Here is a 15,522-nt window from a genome sequence, read left to right as displayed (position 1 = left end):
GTATCACTACTGTCTCTTAGACACATCTAGATGTGTATAAGAGACAGGTGTGTGTGTGTGTGTTTATGTGTGTGTATGGATATATATTGTTTTGAAATTGCTTCGATAACAATAAAGTTAAATTTACATTTTAAAAGAGTTTTACCGCCAAAATGGCAGCCATCTTGGAATTTTTTGTGATGACGTCATTATTCCGATTAAATTTTTTAACGAGAATGAGGAGTAACTATTTAGCCAAGTTCTCGTTACATTTGATATACATAGCATATTTAAAAGTGACTAAAAACATACATTTGTTTCCCCTACCCCATCCTAATTAGCCCAAAATAGGATATTTTAAGTCAAAATTTTAAAGTACTATAAAAAAAATTGCCCAAGCTCTAATGGGGATTTTTTTTCTGAGACACTATATAATATACTGATTCAGAAAAACCAAAAATAAATTTTCCTTTACTTTTTTCCCGCTAATTTCCTACTGCACCCAGGCTAGTACCCCAGTTAAACGAACCCTCGGTTTTACGTACGCCTTGTATCGACAATGACGTCATCAAAAACCCCGGAAATATTCAAAACAAATGGCCCTTTTCAGAGCAACCATAAGTGAAAAGACTATAACAATAAACAAACCATAATGCAACGTATTTTCATTAAACAGCAACGTACTGTAGATTGAGTCTAATATCAGGTTGTTATAATCTAAAACCACGTGAACTGAGTGAGATGAACAACTACCGATGGTGCTCAAAATAATTGCGATTTTTTTTTCTACACGAAGCTGAGTAGACAATGGCTATGTTCTCACACGGCAGCTAACGCTTAGCAGGATCTGGATCCTGCTAACCGTTAGCTGCCGTGCGTCCATGCGAGAAAATCCCGATCCGGATACCAACAATATGATGATCGAATCACTGGCCAATAAGAAACTGGAAAGGCTATAGTTTCGTACAGGAACGCTAATTGGTTGGCTCGCCCAGTGCAGCACACATGGTTTTAGTTTGTCTCAACAGGCCCAGACAACACCACAGCTCTGTTGTTTAGAATAGGCATGAAGGGGAATTCCCAAGTTATACCTTTGTAGTATAGGTAATCTTACAATATTTTCATGTTCTTTAGTTAAATAAAAGATAGATATAAAGTGATGAATTAATACTCTAGATACATGGTTTTATTTTAACACTTTATTATGACATCGTAAAGTGATGAATAAAAACACTCAACACATGGTTTTGTTCATAGGCCTAGATGCTATAGAGGTCTAGCCTAGGTAACATCTTTCATTCATACATATGTTTATTGAGCATTACGTACGTATTAGGTCAAAGGTTACCACAATTTAACCCAACCTCTATTTTAAGAATCCCCCGATTTATGTACGCCCTCTGGTCCCGTACCGTACGTAAAATCGAGGTTCTACTGAACAACCAATAAAACGATTAAATGCAAGGAAGCAAGTAGCCCGCAACAGATGCAATGATATCAAGAATAATGTAATGAAACCTTACCGTTATTATACGTAATAGTAGTAGTGAATTCTGAATAAAAAAATGAACATTTTGCACAATATCATATTCACATGAAGATCACAACTGCTTGAGTAAAATACACCGAAAAACTTATATATACAGTATTTGCACAATAAAATCTATCTGGCTGAAATGAAAAACATGTATATTTGTGGCATTTAGCATTGCAATATGTTAAAATGGAATAATATTAATTAATACATCTCATTAATTAATAGTTTCAAGTTTTCATATCCATCAACTTCATAATATTATCAAGCCTGGTTTCCATCAAAATCGCTACACTCAGCATTGCCGACTCATTTGGCAATGCTGATTGGTCATTTGAATCAGGGAGCTCCCAATTGCATTGGGAACAGCTACGTAGAGCAAGGACTGCAGTCAAAATGCTGTAGCGTCTGTGTAGCGATTCTATGGAAACCAGGCTTTAGTCAGATACAGTGTTATAAAGCAAAAGCAACATAAACATTTAACCTGAAAAACTGATATCAAGGAAAAGGGGTCTACCTTTTTCATTTGTTCAAAAGACTGGATGAGAAACAATTTGTTTTTTCTTGCTGGCTCAGGTAGGTAGAATATTAAGGAATATAATTAATGTCCTGGCAACATAACAATTTTGGCACAACGCCAAAAACATGGGCGTTGCTTTCGTGAATAAATTAATGTGCAATGATGACAGCATACAATTTTTACATAGTCATTTCTTTAATAAGGAAGTAGCAGCATATTACTGTGTAACATTCAATCTTTCACAGATCATATACAGTACTTTGCCCTATGCTTTGCCTTAAAAACATGATAACGCTAGAAAAAGGGGATTCCCCTAAAGACCTAAGCTATGAAGGAAATCAATATATATACAATAGCTGTTTACTCATACTTATGTGAACTTATGTGTGATGTGTGTTTTTTAAGATGATCCCTAGTTATCTACATAATCAGACTATTTCATGTAAACATGAATACAAGATCATTGCATCACTTCTGTGGTTGCTCTATCCATGGATGTATAATTGAAAAAGAAAGACTGTGTGATTCAATTGAATTAATTCTTGTCAATTTCATCATTACCAAACCCACAAACTCACAAATTACAAACCCATCTAATAATGGTACAATGTGAACATTTATTTTAGAATGAGGTAAAGATTTGTAGGTATACGTTTGTATCAATTATGTTTAATTAGTATTGTATTTAAGTTGAACGCACCACCCTTGAGTGCTGCCGATCTAAAGCCGTATGTTCACTAAGAAAATAAATAAAATAAAAATACATTGCAACAGACACAGTATGATCCAATCTCAAAAAACAATTACAAATTATTGTTTTGGAAAATAAATAGCAAATGTTGGCATTCATGGCATACCTCAAAAATAAAACAGTAAACACTGTACTGTAAATTACTGTATGATACAACTGACAATAACACTTAAACTACATGTACACATTCAATGGGTATGCTAATTTAGATATACAAACCTATAGATACAATACAGACCTACATTATTTAACAACTCCCTGATTATAAACACAAGAAGCAGAAGGTTGCTATTAACACTAATCCAACTGATTATAACCAGTATATATAGAAACCAGAATACAGTACATAGAATTGACAATCTACAAAATAATGGAACAATACTAATAATCCATAGAAGTATCAATAGGATTCAATAGCAACGTAATGATCTTGGCAAACTTCCAAATTATAGACGTTTATTTCTTGAATAAATAATTTTAATGAATTCATAAGTTTAATTAATTCATGAAATCTTTATTAATGTGCATGCTCATAATCCTACTTATGATTAACTTTGACTTCTTTGCATTCTGGATGGTTACCAGGTTACAGTTTCCATGGTGCCACAACAACAATAACAGTCTAGAATAATCTTAATCTATTGTTGTGTGGCCCCATGCCCAAGGTAATAAAATAACATTCAAATAACAAGTTCTTCAATCTAACATTTCCTTCTTTCTGTTCTTTATCCTGATTTGCTTCTAAGCATCCTATTTCAAAATGATTTATAATTTGCAGCTACGTTTTTTTTTTTTCTTTAGGAATTTGGTTTAGGAATATTTAACTTCTACCAATTTTCAATGAAAATTCAAATGTGAATCTAAAAAATCATTTGCAATTATGCATAATTATATTAAGTTTTTTAATAAACATTAAAATGCTAAGAAAATAAAAAAGTAAAAGTTCTAAAGCATGGTTACAGAATTACAGAAGAAATGTCAGTAAAACATTTCTATTATAGTATGGGAAAGTTTACTCCTTGTCCGTATGATACGAAAAATTACTTATGTCCTTCAAAATTAAAAATTATGGTTTATTCTTCCTGCATTTGGCCAGCTGTTGGGATAAACACATTTCTTTAACTTAAATCTTTAAGAATACAAAGTAGAGAACTGACTACTTCAGTGCAGTCTTGCACCTTACAACACAGCTGTGCAAAGTGTGGCCTGTAGGCCACTTCATATGGCCAGATGGTGATAAATCAAAGATTCACTTTGGACTTGTGACCCATTTTAATGCCTACCCCTGCCTTTCAACTAGTTTCACTAATTTTATAATGCTTTTCATACCTGTATTTGTAAAAATATTGTGCTTAGTTCCCAACTCTACCATATTTTACCGAATATTGAAATTCCAAGCTTAGGTAAAGTAAAGGGTTGACTTCACATTTAGCCCCTCCCTTATCTCCCCCAACCCCCCTCATCCAGGACAGGCCGGCCCCGTGATCCAACGCTACGACAAAAAACATTAATTTTGATTGACAATCCCTAATATTGTGAAGACATTAAAAACTCTCCCTGTGAACCCTACCAGGAATTTTTATTCTGGTACCATGAACGAGGCTCTAGTCAGCAACTTGGTTTGGACTCTTCTGTAGCATTCCTTGTTTAAAATTGTTTGTCTTAGAAAATTTATTTTTAAACTGGGGATCAAAATGTTTATCATTATTTAAAATGTTTTTGATCAATTAGTCCAAATCTTTGGTATTCAAACTTTTTGATATGGCGAACCTATCAGTATAGCTAATTTGGTGACCCACCATTCGTTCCCAACAAAGCATAAGTGGGCTAGAGACAGAGACTATCCTAATATCCTGAGTAGGGTGTATCTTTTCTCGATACGGGGTCCTGCTCGAGATTTTTTTTTTCGTACGGAACATTTACATGAAACTCCACCCGGGCCGTCTCGACCGAATCGACTCGGGCCGAAAATCTCATATTGCAGAATTCAGGAAGTCAAAAGGTCATCAACAGATAAACGTCTACAAAATGCAAAACAACTTCTGAGAGAACGTCGCTGTCTGATTTTTTAAAAATACATTGATGTTACCATGCTAATGCTAATGGGTCGTTTAAAATGACATAATATTTGATTGGGCTGCACGAGTAATGAAAGTGTTATTTGAACTTGAGTTACATACTGTGACAATTTTTTTTTTTTTTTTAGTTAGATCTGGGTTTTGCATATTTACCTAGGCCTACTAACTACTAAAAATATACGCTTTTTTTTTTATTTATTATTATTTAATAATATTTCTTTTATGCACTCTATTTTTTATTTCATGCTTCAATTTTTTTCCCCTTTTTTCAAAATTTCAATCAACGTCATGTGAAGCGTGACTGTTGGTGTCAGCCTAGGACCCTAGCCTAGGGACCTAGGCCTAGTTTAGGGAGGGCCTATGGTAGGTAGGACTTAACTCAGCCTGCTTTAGGCCTGTAGTTTATCTTCTTTCTGTCAGCTTTTGGTGTACCTATCTACACTTTATAAAGGTGGGTACTAGCTGTTGTTGTTGTAGATATTATACTACCATTTAATAACATCCAAGAAGGTTACAGTTAGTTACACACGTACATCCCATAAATCCGTAAGATTTCATAGGCCTACTGTAGGTAAACATAGAAAGAGCAACAAAAGTAAAACTCAGCGTCACGAAATTGCGAAGTGTCTGCTCTTGTTCCTCGTATCAAACTCGAGTCGAGTCAATCCGAGATGGCCCGAGTGAAGTTTCATGCAAATGTTTCGTACGGAAAAAAAAATCGCGTCCTGCTCCTCATTCCCTCCATAGATTCCCCAAGCATACATTCTACTAGTATCTTCTGTTTGGACATGTGCAATAGTGAAGACTGGGTAATACTGTAAAGAAATCTTTGGCATAATGCACATAAAATAATAATTTATTATTATTACCCACTTGCCTCTGTTGCACACCAAGTAAAAGTTAAAACTATTGTTGTCACAATTGTTGATGCTTATCTTCATCCCAACAGAAGTTTGAAATACTGAATCTTCATGGCTTAGAGTTACATACTAAAAATATTTAGTTTTACATAATCGTTGCTATTTTGGTTTGCAGCCCAGAGATTTGAATATCGGAAAGTAGTAGTCACACTATATAACATCAAAATCATCCTATTAATTAGTAAGTTTTGTTGGTTTTTTCATGTAAAGCAACAACTCATTTCCTCATACAGCTAAGTTTATCATGAACATCCAAATCTAAACTATAAGTTTACTTCTGAGATGGTCCCTATGCGGTATTTCCCTGACAATTCATAGTACAAAGTACTGTTCACTAGAATAAAGAAAATGCCATAATACAATCTAAGCCAAGTAAATACATCAAAATGTAAACACTATAGACTTGGTATACACCATGTTACTTTGGAGATGTATTTGGTGCATATGTAACCTATTGTTATTTATTATTATCCAATTATACAGTAAAAAAAAAAAATTAAGCCCTATTTATTATTTGTGGGATTTCAATTTCGTGCCAACAGCCAAAATCATATAAAAATAACTGAGAAGAGTTCTACCAAATATTACTGGTATTTATTAAATCTAACTGAAAAGTAGTCATTATAGTATTAAAGGTTGAATTACCAGAATGAATAGAATGTTTACCCAACAGGAAATCATCCTACCAAGGGAAACTTTAGGAAATACATCAGAAACACAATGGAATATGGCATTAATTGTATAAAGTCAATGTTGAAATCATCATTGTAAATCCAACTTTAGTTTTCTATCCCAAACCATGTAATTTTTTTCAACCAAATGCCAAATCTGTTAAAAAAAAATACAATCATATAAAAGAATGGTTTTTACTTCATCATCCATCTCAATTTGAATCAATCGGCTTATAGTATTTAGATAAGTGTATTGTTAAGCTAGATAAAACAAATTATTAAATCTTGAATTTATTTTTATTTATTAATTCTCTCTTATTAATATTATATTTTATCAATTTTTATCTTTATTATTACTTGAATTTTCTTTTCTTACCTTTTATACTTATATTTTATTTAAAGGGCATTGATTAGGCTTCTGCAACGTCCCTATTTTTCATTATTTACGGTGCTCTGTGTATATTTATATTTTGTAATTTGCTGTAAACCGGGTCAAACAAAACTGCACAAGAAATATTTAGCTTCTATGATAGCATTTCTTACTTACACCTAGCACTACAATGACAGCTGTGGAAAGATGGTAGACCAAAAGCTAAAGAAAATGAATTTCCTGAAAAAATTGCCTAAAGCCAAAGGCAATTTTGAAAGAAAATATTGGCTGACAGCTGACAATAATTGCATATTATTTCTCATTTGAGCAATTTTTTTAAAAGGAAACAGTAAATCAAGAACTCGGATTTGCCTAACTATGGAAACACTAGACTTATTTTATGTATGTGTAAAAATTTGGAATTGGAAAAAACCCTGATTTTTTTCCCTTCCAATTACAGTAAGTAAAATTCAAAAAACACTCAGAAACACAATGTGCAGACTAGAAAGCATGGTACTGTAAAACTAATAATGGACAGGCATAATACAACACAAATTTCTATAAAAAACACTACTACCACAAGAAAATGTACTAGCAGTTTTGCAATAATGTACATAAATGTACATAATGCATGGCCAATGTCCATTGTCGTTTAATAATCTTGTGAGATCAAGTGAAAGGTGTGAAGGGCGATTAATACATTGGAAAGCCAAGACTACTACATTTTTAAATTCATCTTTTGTTATTTTTCCTAGATTATGGGAACAACTTCCTAATGAAATTAAACAATGTACATCCATTTCGGACTTTAAAGCCCAGGTCAAAAAACACTTGATCTCAAAATATTAATAATAATAACTATTAATTATCTCTGTTTTTCATTTTGTTATAGTTAAATCAATTTATTTTGAATTTACTTTTTTGTATATATCTATATTGTATTGTAATTGTATTTGTTTTTGATAATGGAGTAAGAGCAGTTTACTGTTTGGGCTTATGCCTATTACTAACTCCTGGCAAGAATATTGTATGTATACTTTTTACTTTGCCGAATAAATATTATTATTATTAGAGTAATATTAATAAACAATCAATAACATAATTTTCACCACAATGCTGACCACACATCCGGATTCAAATTATACTACTCCTACATCAACATACCAATTTAAAACTCCTTAATCACACTGTATTTGTAAATTTGAACTAAAAGCAAAAGTACAAATCGAGCATAGCATCATCAAGCAAAGCCTACAGTAAGTGCAAGATAATCGTATCTTAATTTCGCATTCTAATAACATTCTTTTAGTGCAATAGTTTTAATATTTCATACAAAATTACAGTATTTAGAGTAGGCTGAATGTGTATACATAATTGTTATAAAATTACCCGCCAACCTAATGGTCAACTTAATATACACTAAGTGCATAAGTGTACTGTAGGAATTTGGTGCTTTTGTGATCTCATTTGAAAAGTTCTAAGTAATTTGGTCTATTGAGCTGCTCACGCTTACATTATTTTGTGGATTCTATAGCTTTTCATTTGTACAAACCATGCAAAAGCAGTACAGTAGTATAAACATCTACAGTAAGTGTGGGCTACTCACTGTGGGTTTTGTTGTGCTGACAATATTGCCCTTCAAATCCAGTTGGACATACGCATTTCTCAGTATCGTTAACGATTTGACATGTGCCTCCATTTTGACAAGATAAGCTACATGGTGCTAAGAAATAAGACTGAATTATTAATATTGTTTTAAAATACAAATACAAAGGTCTGGCCGCAGAAATAAACCAACTTTTAAATATTCAGATACTTTCTAATGACCAACAAATTTGTCAAAACAGTGAGTACTGGTTTATTAATATAATAAAAAATAATCCCTATGGAACTTATCAACATTTGTTTTAAGGCAAATCAATTCATGAGAAAAAATATAAAAATTGAACTAAATATTTCTACACATTATTGAAACTACTAATATTTCTACACATTATTGACTTTTATGAACTCTTGGTTTAAAATTATACATTTTTTCTTGTCCTCTCCACTCTTACATGGATTAGATTCAAAATTACATTTTCTAGATTACAATCCAAGTACAAAATGAACATAATACAACAAAATATATCTATTTATAGCAGTACAGTAGAACCTCAATTTTACGTACGGTACGGGACCGGAGGGCATACTTAAATCGGGCGATTCGTAAAATAGAGGTTGGGTTAAATTTGTGGTAACCTTTGACCTAATACGTACGTAACGCTCAATAAACGTATGTATGAACGAACGATGTTACCTAGGCTAGACCTAGCCTCTAGGCCTACAAATAAAACCATGTGTTTAGTGTTTTTATTCATCACTTTACGATGTCATAATAAAGTGTTCAAATAAAACCATGTGTCTAGTGTATTAATTCATCACTTTATATCTTTTATTTAACTAAAGAACATGAAAATATTGTAAGATTACCTATACGACAAAGGTATAACTTAGGAATTCCCCTTCATGCCTATTCTAAACAACAGAGCTGTGTTATTGTCTGGGCCTGTTGAGACAAACTAAAACCATGTGCGCTGCACTGGGCGAGCCAACCAATTAGTGTTCGTGTACGTGAAACAGCAACCATGTGCTATGCTCTGGGCGAGCCAACCAATTAGCGATCGTGTATGAAACTATGTCTACTCAGCTTCGTGTAGAAAATTCGACCAGACAAGTTATTCTATGGTTGCCACACGAAGCTAAGGAGGAAAGCAATTATTTTGACCACCATCGGTAGTTGTTCATCTCACTAAGTTCACGTGGTTTTAGATTATAACAACCCGATATTACTCAATCAACGTTGCTGTTTAACGAAAATACGTTGCATTATGGTTTGTTTATTGTTTTAGTTTATTGTTACATAGTCTTTTTACTTATGGTTGCTCTGGAAAGGGCTGTTTGTTTTGAATATTTTCGGGGTTCTTGATGACATCATCGTCAATACAAGGCGTACGTAAAACCGAGGGTTCGTATAACTGGGGTACGTAAAAACGAGGTTCTACTGTATTTCCTGTCAGTGTCTTTCCTTATCCCCTCCCCAATGTGCAAAGGTAAATACCACAAACAAGGTATAGAGGACACAAAACAGTCTACAAAGCACGTAATACAAATTCAACATACATCTAACTATATCTTAGGATGGTATGGGTCCGAATCTTGACAGGATGCAATGTTAGCGTAAGGTTGTGAGTAAAGTTATGACTACAGACAAGTATGACACAAATGTACAATAATTTATTCATTACTTTTTGATTTGAAGCAAACTTCTTTTTAATTAAAGATGCATTAACCCATAAAAATAACCAAAAAATATCATAGAAATAATTTTTGTAACATAAAAATAATCAACTTTGAACAAGGAAATTGTGTATTGAGCACTTTCAGTCAGTGGTAGTGTTTTATTAGCATTATTAAGCATAAAAATAAGGGAACAAATTTATTAAATTCAATCATTTCTACGCTCATGTTAAACAATTGTACGTTATTGCAAAATGAGAAAGTTACTTTCTAAATTAATTTTTATGTTTTTTTTTTTTCATTTTCAGTGGACAATACATCTTTAAAGCGATACAAAGCACAATGAATGTGACATGAATGCAGCCCATCACAAGCAATAGCAGTATCCATGTTTTTACTCACTAGATTGAATCTCGAAATTTTCACAAAATGACCCACTGTAGTCCGTTGTACATTCACATGTGAAGTTGCACTTAGCAGGTATACAAGTGCCATTATGTTCACAAGGATTGGATGCACAATAGTCTATATCTAAACAACAGTACACATATTATCCTTCTTTTAAACATGTTTGTACAATATAGCTCCACACAGAAACTATCATACTATCTTTCCATTTTTTTCCATCAGCAGGTAGGCAATTAATGAGTGTTTTACTAGAAAGTAGGGCTACCATATATACAAACGTTTATGTTTTGGTATCTCTAAAATATACAAATATGTCAAACAATTTTTTATACAAATTTTTAACTACTAAAACACATGTTTTCTGAGGCTCATTTGAAATTATTTCTTGAATTTTAGTGACAGGCAAGTTAGAATTTGCATGTGCAATTGTGATAGAGCTGTCTGTATCATTCCTATTGTGCAAATTCCCTCTCTCCACAAAAGTTACATTACTGGTTATTTTTCTGACTCGCATTTTAATTTTCTTTTAAGTTTGTTATGTAACAATTCACTGTTAATTATATCAGTACATTTTACCAATAGACACAATCGACGACCTCAAACAAGTATTATCATGTGACATTTAGTTGAACATACAATGTAATTTTAAAACAATGCAAGAAATGCAAATAAAGGCAGTTGATTGTTAAAAATGGTGTTTTGATACTCGTTCTAGAATTCTCTGTGCCTTTTAGGCGTTGGATTCATATCCTTCGTAACTTAGTGTACCCTAAATGATAATGTGAGAAATAAACTAGAAATAAAGGCATTAGGTGATTGTTAATAGTCTTTTCATACCAAGACACTGTAGTGCTAGTCATGTTTGTAAACAGAAATTTTCCATCTTACTATGAATTCTATAGAAAAAACTACCATGGTTTCATGAACAGAATGATAAATAGTAACAATACTCTTAAATGATGTTTTGAAATCTTGCATGTATGAGTCAAAAATGTATATGAACTGGACGAACACTTGCTGTTGTTGTAGACTATTGTAGGCCTACTATTATTCATCATATCCTGGATGAGACACTTCAACAGTTTGTGCTGTTTCTGTAAATAATTTATCTGCTTAACTGTATTTTATGTATTTTTCTTGTGTATGTACAGGGAAATCTGAAATAAAATTTGAACTGATATTCATTCTAGCATTCTCTGTGCATTTTAGGCATGGAATTCAAGTAATCTATGGTAACCTAGTGTCTCCCACTAGCATGATGTGGATTGAAGATTCTTGCAGTATCTAATCTGACTGCAGGTATATAGGGGCCAAGGCCTATATAGTTTCTCTTGAATTATTTAGGGCCAGTACTGTATATTAGGAGCATAGCAGAACCATTCAGTATTCACAATTTAACATTTCCAAGGGATTTAAAGTAGTTTACTGGAGTCCCAACCAACATTATTTAACATTTAATAATGTACCTTACATCCCTCCCCCACTTCTTAAGCTGTTTTTCTCTGGGACCCAAGTTGTGATTTCCCACATTAGCTGAGACCCATCTAATAACATTATAATAAATTGCACAAAAAATCTGCAAAATTTGATGCTCGGCATTGGTATTACACTCAGTGAGTGGTGTATCTTAGGAGGATGTGCAGGTGGCACACGCCTCTCCAAAAATTACTTGCGCCTCCCATTGTTGTGCCCCCGCAAAATCATGGTCAAGTGGTTAAAATCAAATAAAATCACCTTATTTTGTGAATTAGCGGCCCTCAACAGATCATCGAGCCCTCACTTCACCTTCACGCCTCCCCCACCCATCAGCACCCCCATTCAAGACTTCTAGATATATGCTACTGATTACAGTGATCTCTGTTTACTATGATCATCCTTTTGTCCCAGTGGGAAAATGAGACAACTTTTTAATAACATTTCAAACTTAATTGAAATACAAGACTTACAGTAAGTGAAAACAATTATTGTGTGGCCCTAGATTGACTGACCCAAATTCTTGAAAATATGTAGTCTACTTTTTATTTTTTCATAAAATAATTTCAATCTTTAAATAATATGTGAGCTGTCGGACAAAATGAGTCTTACAGTGGTACAAAAAATGAAAACTGAGTTATTGATATATTTAGATAGAGGAACATATAAGCTTTATTTTGGTCCTACTGTAGGTTGAGTACAGCTGGGGTAAGGTCATTTTCAATATAAGGGTTGGTTTACATCTATCAAGATCGCGAGATGACAGAATATGGCCTCGCCTTGTCGTTGATGCAAGTCACATCATTGATGTTGCAAATGTTGGTTGGTTGGAGTTATAATTTGGTAAATCACTTTGAAGTGTTCCAAAATTAAATTTTCAGTTTGGTTTGGTTTGGCAAGGCTCCAATGGAGTGGGAATAAAGGCTTGGAAATTTTTCAAGGAAAGGTACGTTACCTTCACAACGTGCATATTGCTGCAGTGAGTCGTCGCCGGCTGAGGTACTTACAGTAGGCCCAAGTCAAGAATATTATTCATGGCAAATGTTATCGCAGCATGAAAAAGAAAACGAATCCCCCTATTCATTGCAAGAGTGTTATTTTACAGTTATTTTCAATCTAATATTAAATCATAGGATGTTTATAGTTGCTGCCGAGGATAATGATCATCATATGATGTAAAAAATACTATTATGTACTGGCATTAAAATGTACCATACCACCGAGGCCTATTATCACCAGCCTGTTTCCTAGACCAAGTTTGGTTGAGCAATCAGTACCGTTAAGTGTTATTTTCTAATTTATTAGCTACAGTACTCGACTACAGAAATATATAGTCGAGGCATAACAATTCCCTCCCTGCTCCGGGCCGTGGTCAATGCTTAACACTCACAGTGCAGCCTAGGCCTACCTTTATGTAGCCTACCGTACACTAGCAGCATTCCAGAGCCCAAATAAAATTGTCAAGGTAATTATAAATCACTAATATTGAAAAAAGTAGGCCTAATTTAAATGCTCACATCTCTGGATCTACATCATATCATAGTGAAGCCATTTAAAGACCAAATTAAAGCTTATAATGTGATCTACCCAAATATAATATAAACTCAACTTTTGATATTCTAACCATGAGACTCATTTTGTGGTGAGGCCTCACGTATGTTAGTGTTATTTTAGATGTCTGAAAGCATACTTTAGAGAAAATTGCCTCTAAAGATAAACAACTGATACCTTTTGTGTTGGTTTTTCTAGCAATTCTTGAAAAACAGCTTTACAAAATGTGCCTCAAAAACACATTTACCTTAGGTAACTCAACTTAGAACTTTTGCTACCAGGAAACATATACAGTATGTTAAGCTTATCAGAAACATTGAAACCCTATTTTTGTCAAAATATCACTTCAAATAATATTTTCCTAAAAATATCAAATTGAATTGGTGTACCACAAGACTGATTTTGTCATGACACCTCACATATATTTGATACCATTATAGCAAACCAAAATACACAGGGAATTATACACAATCAAAATTTAATGGGATAATGCTAGGCAATTTCTTAGGCAAGTTTAATCCTATACTTGTTATTAATTGAAACAGTGTAGATTTACCTAGTTTATACAGAACAAAAAAGCTGTCATACAAATTTCCACCAAAAACATGATTTTAGTCATCAGATCTGCTAAAAGTTTTTTTTTTTTTTTTTTTTTTTTTTTTTTTTTTTTGGCATTGCTTTTTGCCAAATTGACCATGACCCATTGCAAAAGTTTGGCAACCCACTTGTGGATTACAACCTATAGTTTGGGAAGCATGGCCTAGATTACAGAAGAAACACTTGAAATAAACCATGCACTCTTTTATAGTAAGCATCAGTCACTGTGTCTGTTTATGATTTTGTCAACTGTAAGTCACATGATTCTGGTCGCCCATTGTGTCTATTGTCCGCATTATTATAAAACAGATTTAGATTAACTGTACAGTAGCTTATTGTGTACTCACTTTCACACTGATTTGTGGTGTAATTGAATTGCCTACATTCGCCACAGATACATCCGCAAGTACCATTCCCATAATTATAAATATCTCCCTCATCTTGGCAACAGCCATCCTTATAGATGCAATCTACTCATGAAAATTAGTCAATTAATATAAAAATAGCTCAAGTTGTGAAGTTTACATACCATAAACAATACAACAAAACAACAATTGCTTGATGCTTTAAAATAATATTCTAATTTATATTACAATAAAGTTCTGACTTTTGCTTTAAATTTTGGAAAGAATGCTAAATGAATGTTGCATTGTAAATTGAAAGCCTATCTATCATTTTTACAATCTGAACTCACATGAGCAATTTAATCCACTGAAATTGTTGGTACAATTACAAATGTACCCTCCTTCAACAACTATACAAGTTCCACCATTTTCACAGGGTTCGTCAGCACATGGATCTAAAAAGTATCAGTACCAGCAGTTAAAATAGATCTCTAGTTTACACATCTAGATGTGTATAAGAGACAGAGGCATAACAATTCCCTCCCTGCTCCGGGCCGTGGTCAATGCTTAACACTCACAGTGCAGCCTAGGCCTACCTTTATGTAGCCTACCGTACACTAGCAGCATTCCAGAGCCCAAATAAAATTGTCAAGGTAATTATAAATCACTAATATTGAAAAAAGTAGGCCTAATTTAAATGCTCACATCTCTGGATCTACATCATATCATAGTGAAGCCATTTAAAGACCAAATTAAAGCTTATAATGTGATCTACCCAAATATAATATAAACTCAACTTTTGATATTCTAACCATGAGACTCATTTTGTGGTGAGGCCTCACATAAGTTAGTGTTATTTTAGATGTCTGAAAGCATACTTTAGAGAAAATTGCCTCTAAAGATAAACAACTGATAAATTTTGTGTTGGTTTTTCTATCAATTCTTGAAAAAACAGCTTTACAAAATGTGCCTCAAAAACACATTTACCATAGGTAATTCAACTTAGAACTTTTGCTACCAGGAAACATATACAGCTGTCTCTTATAC

At 33.3% G+C, this 15,522-nt stretch overlaps 1 protein-coding gene across 1 annotated transcript in view; it reads right to left on the bottom strand.

Moving 5' to 3' along the window:
• The window catches only part of LOC117101028 (neurotrimin-like), a 45,742-nt gene that overhangs the window by 20,470 nt on the left and 9,750 nt on the right, over nt 1–15,522 (bottom strand). Inside the window, exon 4 of the mRNA XM_033240893.1 lies at nt 8,430–8,546. Within this exon, the coding sequence (XP_033096784.1) occupies nt 8,430–8,546 (117 nt within the window). The remainder of the gene's footprint in view (nt 1–8,429; nt 8,547–15,522) is intronic.

The sequence above is a fragment of the Anneissia japonica genome, unplaced genomic scaffold, assembly GCF_011630105.1.
Source record: "Anneissia japonica isolate Jap-2015-1 unplaced genomic scaffold, ASM1163010v1 scaffold1785_len1016330_cov206, whole genome shotgun sequence".
NCBI lineage: Eukaryota > Metazoa > Echinodermata > Crinoidea > Comatulida > Comatulidae > Anneissia > Anneissia japonica.
The sequence above is the reverse complement of the archived record's forward strand: the minus strand, read 5'-3'. Positions and strand labels throughout refer to the sequence as shown.